The sequence below is a fragment of the Aedes aegypti genome, chromosome 2, assembly GCF_002204515.2.
Source record: "Aedes aegypti strain LVP_AGWG chromosome 2, AaegL5.0 Primary Assembly, whole genome shotgun sequence".
In the NCBI taxonomy this organism is placed as follows: Eukaryota; Metazoa; Arthropoda; class Insecta; order Diptera; family Culicidae; genus Aedes; species Aedes aegypti.
This window is the reverse complement of record NC_035108.1, coordinates 324,890,197-324,901,301: the sequence shown is the minus strand read 5'-3', so window position 1 is coordinate 324,901,301 and position 11,105 is coordinate 324,890,197. Positions and strand designations below refer to the sequence as shown.

The following is an 11,105-nucleotide window of genomic DNA, read 5'->3' as shown; positions in this document are numbered from 1 at the left end:
GTATATGTCTTATAATATGAAGTTCAGTACCAGAAACAACACATTCATAAATTAAATTACTCGACCTGAGCCATGATGACCATACCCAAGCAACCAAAAGTTCAGATAAAAGGGCATGTTTTGGCTTAAGCAGCCCACTTTTTAAGTAATTAACCGAACTTGAGTTCACATAAAGTTCGTTTAAGTTTATGATGTTTACCATAAAGTAGGAAAAAAGTTAGATTTAAACTTGTTCTGAACTTTCTAGTTGTTAATAAGTGCATGAGTTCGAGAATCAAGTTCTGTTAGCATCTCTTATGTTGTTTTATCCAGCGATAAAGTTTAGTTGGAGCTCAAAATCTATTGAAGTGAACTTTTGAGTTCACCGTAAAATCCAAACTTTTGGTTGCTTGGGTAATTAGCTAAAACTTGATCATATCATTTGTATGTTTTGAATTCGTTGATTTTAGGATAATATTTTGAATTTGTGTTTAATTGGAATCACAGAAAAACGATTTGACGTTTTTTCTTTTTAAAATTATAGTTTGAACTGGTAAATAAAATTTGTAAAATAAAAATGAGCTAAATGAGCTTTAATTTAAACTTCATAGAAATAATGGTAAATATACAAATCACCGTAACTTCTGATTTTCTCGACGAAATGATTTCAAATTTTCAGAAAAGATGCTAAATATTCCTTGCAAAATAGCTTAAAATCTTCAAACCACGATAACTTTCGATTCCCTCGTTAGAATATTTTCAAATTCACGGAGAAGATGCTTGAATGCTATATATTTTGAATGGTAGGTGCCAAATTCTTGGACATTTGTGTGTGTTACTAACGGTTTCTGGCACATTGTGTATAGCAACCCACTATGAAACAAACTGTGCCAGTCAGTGCGCCGAAATGTGCCATTGCTGCGCAAGGCACACTGACCACCCCCTTGCGTTACGTTGCGAACCATTATGCAACTTAAATTCATTGCGTATCGAGTCATTACCAAATGCTTTTCAATTAGGTAATAGACTCATACGACAATGCGGGAATGAAGGCCATTCCATGGCGGGTTGGCCTTACGATGAGAATTACGATGAGAAATTGCAAAAAACTTATTATTGGTGCGTTATTCAATTCCAGAATACGTTGAAAATATTTGGATAGATCCTTATACAGAAAAACTAGACAAATTCTTTTGAAATGGTTGGAAATTAGCTGTTAAAAGAAATTGCCAAATTTCAGTAGGATATTACTTCACTTAAAAAAACATTGTTGATGATCTTTATAACTTTCGAGCTTGAAGATTTAAATTGAGTATGGTCAGTAGCTGACACTTCATTCAATTTTTTCAAGTTTAAAATGTTAATACTCGTTATACCAACTTAAAATGAACGTTAAAAAAAAATGTGACAGGTGTATTTGAGTAAAGGAAAAGCACTTGCTCACTCCACATCAGGGGTAGCAAGAAAAATGTATATTTTTAGTTTCTCCTGATCCCAAGAAAAGAAGTTATAATAAAATGAATACCGCGTGGTAGTTTTTACGTGGCGGTTCGTACAACAGATGTTTTGGGTCCTCTGAATCCTAACTTTTTATCCATATAGTTTTGAAGATGAAAAGTGTTGAAAGCTACTTGTTTGACGGAAACTTTGAAAAGCTTCGTTTGACGGTAACTTTTTAAAAAGTATCGCTATGGTTTTACTAAAATATAACAATAATTGTTTCCACAACTGGCTCTCAGAAAACTCTCATTTCAGTTAAAAAGCGATCAAATGGGTTCTATTCTAGATTACGCATCATTGCCACATAACGGGAGGATTTTTGGAGCTGTATCATAAAAGATTCAAAATTTGATTTATATGACAGACAAACCGCAATATTGGTTCTAAAGCTTGTTAGCTCAACAAGTTATGCGGCTTAGACCCTGAGTGAAAATAGCGTATACTCTCCAAGTGCACTAACCTGAAAGTAATGGAAACAATTAATTCACACTTATACGCTAAACTGTGCCTCGTTAACCCTATTTACGTTAACAATATTATCGATTTTGAAATACACCTTACCGAAGTACTTGATTCAAAAAACCAAAAGTACTCTATCAGTTGAGTACTGAGAGCAAGCTTATCGACATGCATAATTTCATGAAGTTGTTAATCCTGTTGCTGGTTCTAGATAGTTGTTTCGCAGAGAATGTAAACTGCACAGAATGTGAACCGGAAAGTCACATGCTATCGAAGCGTTGGATTACCTATCAACCGGGTGGCGGACTGGCGAAACTAACGCTGGGTGCTCTGAGCACAATTTCCTGCAACCATTACAAGCTGGTTCGGAACATTGTCGCCATTTCAAATGTCCAGGCAAACTACAACATCCCGTCGTCCATAATATGGCCGGTTCCGGAGAGTTACTTCAAACATCGATTGAACAATGACTTTGTGGACAATAGTCGTGCAGTGCTGTATCAAACGTTGGAGCGGATGTTTGATACGTTTGGAACTGATGGGCGTGATTGTGTACTGAAGACGATTTGTGAGATTGCAGAAGCACCCCTCAGTCATAATGGAATGTTTGGCGAAATATTGGATGTGGTGTTCACGTAAGAGAGATTGGCTTTAGTTTTGTTTTGTATAGAGTGACTTACATTTGGATGCATTTCAGGCCATTCCAGACAGATCACATCGACCACGTTTATAAAGATGCGCGGATAAGTGGTTTGAATGGCAAGGATTGTGGCAAGTTATATCATCATTGCCCTGCTGGTTTGGGAATATTGGAAAAAATGTCTTTTCTTCACTTGGGAATGTAAAATAATTTAGTATAAATAATGTCCAATAGAATGGACCAAAAAAATGTTTAAAATTCAACGGCGCACCCCTTAGATACCTTAGGGTAAAAAAAAATTCTCTCTAAATTTCAATTCAATGGCGCATTCAATTCGAAGTTAATATGGGATATTCATTTTAAATATATTAAAAATTAATCCTATATCATTGTTTCATCCTAGTTGATCGAATTCAGTTGAGCCCGACATGTCAAATACTTTAGTTGATAACTTTATAAACAATTGAATAAGGTTGTATCTCGCTTTAAACTCATTTTCGTTAACATTTCAGTTGTTGAAAGTTAAACTTAGGTCAGAGCTCCCGTACAATCACATACACTACCCGCCAAAAGTATGGAATCGTTGAAATACTTTGCAGCACTTTCAAGTTTGGCATCACCTAAAGCTTAGTGATAAAAGTTTTCTCATCAATTTTTAGATTAGTGACTAAGGGTGGCATAATAACCTTCCAGTCGCCGCGTGGTTGATCACCGTCAGAACCACCACGCTGCTGTTGTGATCGAAAAGCGAGGTTTTTTCACCAGTGTTGTACAAAATACAACAGCGAGACGACTGAAGTGTTAAAAGACATTCCCGAAAAATTAATTAAAATTTATCTTTGCAATCCCGAAATAATATTCATTTTAGGTGCTGCAATATTCAGTATGAGTGTTGCAATACGCGATTCCATACTTATGGTGGGTAGGGTAACCAATATATTTTGGACCTCTATATATTTTGGACCCCCAGCGGCATTTTCCTGCTAATTTCCCAGTTTAAATCAAAAGACCAACTCAATTTGCATGCCATTTGGAAAGATAGGACTATTCCGCACTTGCATCAACCGTTTGTACATAGAAAGTGTGTTTATTTTATCTGAAATTAATTTAATTCAATCGGTTCATCCATGCAACCGTTACACACAGAAATTGGAGCCGTCAGAAATTTTTCAAATGTAAACAAAAACTTTTTTTTCAAATCTCTGAACTAAAAGCGTAGAATTTCTTTGATTTTCCATTGTCAATTGATTGATTAGACTATGGGCAAGCATATTATACAACCAGGGTCGTGGACTTTGTCGCCAAATGATAAAAAATGCAGGGGGTCCAAAATATATACTTTAAGGGTCCAAAATGTATTGGTGTGTCTAAAATAATGAAAAACAGTATTTTCGACGTTCAGTGCGCATCGCACCTTCGTGTTGTGCGTACACGAATTCTCTCTGCTCTTGGAAGTTTTCTTAAAAACTACCTAAAGCAATAAAACAGTACTTTTCAGTGCTAAAATTAAAAACGGTACTTTCTAGTGCTACTTAAACAGTACTTTTCAGTACTATTTTTTCTACTATTGATCCCTTTACGATCCTTGTTTGGACACCGTCTAGGGAAAAAACCTCTCGAAGGTCACGTCTTTCTCGTTTATTAACTAAACATGGTATCAACAACTAACAAAAGGAAGGGTGAATCTCTGAATTCACTACTTCCTTCCAAAAAAGTGGGTTCTAAAACTGTCACTACACGTGACAAGAATGGAAGAAAGGACGCTTCTCCGGAATGCGAAGTTTCTTCCAAGGGTGAAATGAATAATTGTATCGAAATGAGCAATCAGTTTGATGCTCTAGACAAATTTTCCGAACACCAAATCGAAGCAGCCTCTAGCCCAGGCTCTTTGATTCAAGTGAGGAAGCAAAGAGTGCCGCCTATCGTGGTCAGTTGTTCCGAATTTGGGGGATTTAGGCAGGAGATCTTGAACTCCATTAGGGGAATCAAGGTTTCCTTCCAAATCGTAAAGAAAGGAGACTGTCGCGTTTTGCCGGAAACTATTAAAGATCGTGAACTTCTTCTCAGACATCTTGAAGAGAAGAAGCACAAATTTTTTACTTATGACGACAAAACTGAACGTTTGTTCAAAGTTGTCTTGAAAGGTCTCTCAAGTGACTATAAGTCACCTGAAGAGATCAAAAATGGAATAAATGATTTACTTGGATTTTCCCCAGTCCAAGTAATCATTATGAAAAAGAGAACCCAATCTGGCATTGTTCGGAAAGGGCTTTCTCAAGAATTTTATTTAGTTCACTTTAACAAAAAAGAACTAAATAATATTACAGCTTTAGAAAAAGCAAAACTTATGTTCGATGTCCGTGTGACATGGGAACATTTCCAGAAACCTGGAGGAAATTACCAGAACACAACTCAGTGCCGTCGGTGCCAAAAGTGGGGTCATGGTACAAAAAATTGTCGCATGGATGCTAAATGCATGATTTGCGGAGGTTCTCACGCTAAGGACGACTGTCCTGTGAAAGATACCAGAAAGTTTGAATGCGCCAATTGCAAGGGCCCTCACAAAGCTAACTTTTGGGAATGCCCTTCACGCAAAAGAGTCGTTGAGGCTCGTGCCAGGCAGATGAAGGATAATATCCGTTACGATAACGGTCGTTTCCGGAATTTGCATGGTAGAGTATCAAACAATGCTCATTTTTAAGTTAACGATCGCTTGATTAGGAATCATACCCACCAGGAAGATCATAATCATGCTCATTCACAAAAAAATTTTAATCCGTCGGTTAGCCGTTCGAATCTTTCAATTTCGAATGTATCTACCCACGGTAAATCCTTTGCCGATATCGTAGCAGGTAATTTGAACTCTTCCCCTATTCGTTCCATGAGTTCCCATTCTACTTGTTTCCAATCGAATGGAAAAAACCATACCGCCACAGATAACTCCTACCCCGCTTATTCGTCTACCGAAAATTCCAATGGGAAATCATCAGATGATATGTCTGCCTCTGATTTTAATTTTCTAACTGAACAATTGAATCTAATGATTGATGCAATGTTCAAAGCCACCACTATAATTGAAGCAGTCCAAGTAGGTGTAAAATTTACAAATCAAATTGTTATTGGTTTACGTTTTTCTAATGGATCCAAATAATAATTTAAATATTTTAAATTGGAAAGCTCGTTCTCTGAATGGTAAAGAGGACGAGCTGTTTAATTTTCTTACAGCTAATAACGTGCATGTAGCAGTTATTACCGAAACTTATTTAAAACCTGGATCCAAACTAAAAAAAGATCCTAACTTTTTTGTTTATCGTAATGATCGACTCGATGGGGCATGTGGGGGAGTTGCAATCGTCATTCATAGGCGTATAAAACATCAACTGTTTTCGTCATTTGAAACTAAAGTTTTTGAAACTTTAGGTGTTTCTGTTGAAACACAGTTTGGTAAATATACTTTCATATCTGCCTATTTGCCTTTTCAATGCTCTGGACAGCAAGTTAATTTGCTCCAAACTGACTTGCGTAAATTGACTCGCAATAAGTCAAAATTTTTTGTCATTGGTGACTTTAATGCCAAACATCGGTCATGGAATAATTCTCAAAGTAATTCCAACGGCAGAATTTTATTTGATGAGTGCTCTTCAGGATATTTCTCAATTCAATACCCTGATAGCCCCACATGTTTTTCCTCTTCTAGAAATCCATGTACGATTGACTTGGTCTTAACCGACTCTAGTCATTTTTGTAGCCAATTAGTTACTCATGCTGATTTTGATTCTGATCATGTCCCTGTTACATTTCAAATATCGCATGAAGCGATTCTCAATCCTATCAGCTCCACTTTCAATTATTTACGAGCCGACTGGAATATATATGAAACGTTTGTTGACTCTAATCTTGATGTTAACATTTCTTTAGAAACTGAAATTGATATCGACAATGCTCTTGAAACTTTAACAAATTCCATTGTTGAAGCCAGGAACATTGCAATTCCAAAATGTGAAGTAAAATTTGAATCCGTGATTATAGACGATGATCTTAAACTCTTGATCCGTCTTAAAAACGTGAGGAGAAGGCAATTTCAGCGCACTCGTTATCCTGCTATAAAAATTATATGGCAGGATTTGCAGAAAGAAATCAAGAAACGTTTTGCAGATTTAAGAAACAAAAATTTTGAAAATAAAATTTCTCAATTGGACCCTGGCTCTAAGCCCTTTTGGAAATTATCTAAAATCTTGAAAAAACCTCAGAAGCCAATACCGGCATTGAAAGAGGAAAACAAATTATTACTAACTTATTGTGAAAAAGCTCAAAAACTTGCTATGCAGTTTGAAAGTGCGCACAATTTTAATTTAGGACTTACTAGTCCAATTGAAAATCAAGTTACTCAGGAGTTCGAAAATATTCTCAATCAAGAGAACGTTTTCGAAAATGCCTGGGAGACCGATTTGGAAGAAGTGAGAACTATTATTAAAAAATTCAAAAATATGAAAGCTCCTGGCGATGATGGAATTTTCTACATCCTCATCAAGAAACTTCCAGAAAGTAGCTTATCATTTTTAGTTGAAATATTTAACAAATGTTTTCAATTAGCATATTTTCCTGACAAATGGAAAATGCTAAGGTTGTTCCAATTTTAAAACCAGACAAAAATCCTGCAGAAGCTTCTAGCTATCGTCCAATCAGTTTGCTTTCCTCCATCAGTAAACTTTTTGAAAAGGTTATTTTGAACAGAATGATGGCCCACATCACCAAAAATTCAATTTTTGCCAATGAACAGTTCGTATTCCGCCATGGACATTCGACCACTGTAACAAATTTGATCCGTTCCAACAAATCTGAAGGCTATTCTACTGGTCTTGCTCTTCTAGACATAGAAAAAGCATTTAACAGTGTTTGGCATGAAGGTTTGATTGTAAAATTGAAAAACTTTAATTTTCCAAAATACATTATTAGAATAATTCAAAGTTATCTGTCAAATCGTACACTTCAGGTTAATTATCAGAGCTCCAGATCTGAAAGACTTCCTGTAAGAGCTGGTGTTCCCCAGGACAGCATTTTGGGACCAATATTATACAATATTTTCACATCTGACTTACCTGAGTTACCTCAGGTGTGGCTGCTTGGGCACGCCAGGAGTTAATCATCAATATTAACCTCCTTTTCCCGAGCAGCCTAGATAGCCGCGTAGTGTCGGTAGCGGTTGTTTCAACTGGCTAAGAATTAACACTACGGACTGCCTGTTCCGGTGGTAAAAGTCCACCTCACAGGTGACCCCTAATTTATGGTGTGATGCGTACCGTGCCTAAGAATGAATGGTTAGGGGGGTCTAAATAAAACCTAACCGCAAACGGAGCCTGTGGGGTACCAGGGCGCCCTCCACAGTATTGAGTCCTTCCTGTGCTACCCGGAGCAATGGTGCAGGAGACCTTGTGTTTCTCCGAGATAATCGGCTGCCCTTCTTCAGTCTCTATCCCGAGGCTTAATAAGGGTGGGATTATGAATATGTTGACATTTAATTTAAATTATCACCTATATGGATTCGCATTATGCGTTTTACACAGTGTATTCTGTGCTTTTTCGCCTTTGGCGACTTTAAATAGATACCGATCTGGTTTTTTCGTTGCTGGTCTTTTTCGTGCTGAGATTGCAAAAAGCTTAATCCTGCCTAGTTTGGGTAGTGGCTACGGTTAGGTTAGCTCAGATCAATCTTCAGCATAAAAGAACAGCAACGATCAATCTTTGCAGACTCATGCAAAATGGTGCAGCCCAAGTGGCGCTAGTTCAAGAACCCTACTTTCGTAGAGGGAACTTCTATCTAGGTAACCTTGTGGACCCAGTTTTTGCTACTTTTAGCAAGCTTGAAATGGCAAACTCGCGCTCCATGCCCCGCGCATGCGTGCTCGTTAATAAAGCAATCGTTGCTACACTCATTTCTGAGTTAACTACCAGAGATGTATGTGCTGTCACAATCGATGTTTCTGTTGGTGACCTCAACAGGAAATACGTCTATTGTTCGGTATATTTACCACATGATGAACCATCCCCAACGGATGACTTCAAACGAGTTGTCGTACACTGCGTAACAAAAGACCTTCCGCTGATTGTAGGCAGTGATGCCAATGCTCATCACATCATCTGGGGCAGCTCAGATATCAATTTGAGAGGCTCCAGTCTGATGGAATACTTAAGTAGTACAGACCTTGGATTACTTAACATAGGCAATCGCCCAACCTTCATGGTTTCTAATAGAGAAGAAGTGTTAGACATAACGCTCTGCTCGAATAGAATCAGTCACGAGTTGACGAATTGGCATGTATCAGATGAGGAATCGTTATCTGATCATCGCTACATCTTCTTTGAACATTCAAATGTAACTGCGCAGACTTTGCGTTTTAGGAATCCCCGGTCAACAAACTGGGAACTCTACATTGAATTGGTTGCGACCAAATTTCATGGATATTCTCCGTCCATTGAAAATCCAAGTGATCTGGATGATGCCGTTGATACTACAACATCCTACATTATGGAAGCTTTTGAAGAAGCATGTCATCTGCGGTCTGTAAAGACTACAAGAGGGACCCCATGGTGGAATTCCGATCTGACTAGACTCAGGAAACAATGTAGAAGGAGTTGGAACAGACGCCGTTCAGCAGGATCAGAGTCGTTCAAGTCAGCTCGCAAGGCTTACAAGAAGGCTCTTCGTTCTGCTGAACGATCCGGCTGGAAAAACCTTTGTACAAATGTTTCCAGTTTGAGTGAAGTCAGTCGGTTGAACAAAATTCTTGCAAAATCTAAGGATTTCCAAGTGAACGAAATTCGCTTACCTAATGGTGACTTTACTTCTTCCGATGAAGAAGTTTTAGAATGTTTATTCAATACACACTTCCCCGGATGTGTGGACATAGCATCTACGGATGAACCAAATGTCTTTTCATGTAGTTACGAGTCTCTGGCCTTGGCTCGCAGTATCGTAACTACTGAATCGATTCAATGGGCACTTAATAGTTTTGCTCCTTTCAAATCTCCAGGAGCGGATGGGATTTATCCTGTTCTGCTCCAAAAGGGATTTGAGTCTATCAAACATGTTTTGAAAAACCTACTTGTAAGCAGTTTTGCTACCGGGTACATTCCCAAATCCTGGCGTGATATTACTGTAAAGTTTATCCCAAAAGGAGGACGTGCGTCGTATGAGGAAGCGAAGAGTTTTAGACCAATCAGTCTGACCTCTTTTCTTCTGAAATGTCTGGAACGCATTATCGATCATCACATCCGTGATGTTTATTTGGCAAACATGCCTCTTCATGTGAATCAACATGCTTACCAATCTGGAAAGTCCACTGTGACTCTTTTACACAAAGTTGTATACGATATCGAGAAAGCATTCGCTCAGAAGCAATCGTGCTTGGGTGTTTTCTTGGATATTGAGGGTGCCTTTGATAACGTGTCTTTCGATGCCATATTGGAAGCCGCACGAAACCATGGGCTACCTACAATGATTACCAATTGGATTCATCAAATGCTCAAAAACCGACATCTCTTCTCGACATTGCGTCAAGCAGCGATTCGAAAATTGAGTGTTTGCGGATGCCCCCAAGGGGGAGTCTTGTCACCACTTTTGTGGAATCTCGTAGCAGATACGCTATTGAGGCAACTCAATAATTGCGGTTTTCCAACTTATGGATTTGCCGACGACTATCTAGCTCTGATAGTTGGTATGTGCATAAGCACCCTATTCGACCTGATGCAAAGTGCTCTTCAGGTAGTCGAGAGTTGGTGTCGCCAATATGGCCTTTCGGTTAACCCGAATAAAACATCTATTGTTCTTTTTACGGAAAGACGAAACCGCGATGGAATTAGACCTTTACGTCTTTTTGGCACTGAGATTAATGTGACTGATCAAGTAAAGTATGTCGGAGTCATTCTAGATTCCAAACTTTCATGGACAGCTCACATTGATTTCAGAGTCAAAAAAGCTTGTATGGCCTTCGGTCAATGCCGGCGAACCTTTGGTAAAACTTGGGGCCTCAAACCCAAATATATCAAATGGATTTACACAACAGTTGTTCGACCAATATTGGCATATGGATGTCTTGTGTGGTGGCAAAAGGGCGAAGTAAGAACAATCCAATCAAAATTGGGCCATCTCCAAAGGATGTGCTTGATGGCGATGTCTGGTGCGTTCTCTACAACTCCCACAGCAGCGCTCGAGGCCCTTTTCGACGTTGCGCCACTACACATATATCTTAAACAAGAAGCACTTTCTTGCTCTTACCGTTTATGGGTACTGGATCTACTGGAGAAAAATCCAGTGAATCGTAGATCTACACACACTTCGTTGTTTCCACTTTTGGTGAATTGGGACAAAATTGTCCTTGCTCCAAGTGATCTCACAATTGCTTGTAACTTTCCTTACAGGACATTTACCACACAATTCCCTTCACGGGAAGAGTGGACGTCTGGCTATTTGGAAAGAAGTATATCAAACAATATAGTATGTTACACTGATGGCTCCCTTCTTGAAGGT

At 38.4% G+C, this 11,105-nt stretch overlaps 1 protein-coding gene across 1 annotated transcript; it reads left to right on the top strand.

Annotated features, from left to right (window-relative positions):
• The first annotated feature begins 2,106 nt into the window (after positions 1-2,106).
• Positions 2,107-2,577, top strand: LOC110675195. The gene has a single exon (XM_021839606.1). It carries the CDS (start codon positions 2,107-2,109, stop codon positions 2,575-2,577), a length of 471 nt encoding a protein of 156 aa, XP_021695298.1.
• Positions 2,578-11,105: the final 8,528 nt, after the last annotated feature.

What these genes read in the sequence shown, in the direction of transcription:
- LOC110675195 (XM_021839606.1), top strand. Translation starts at nt 2,107, where the DNA reads ATGCATAATTTCATGAAGTTGTTAATCCTGTTGCTGGTTCTAGATAGT.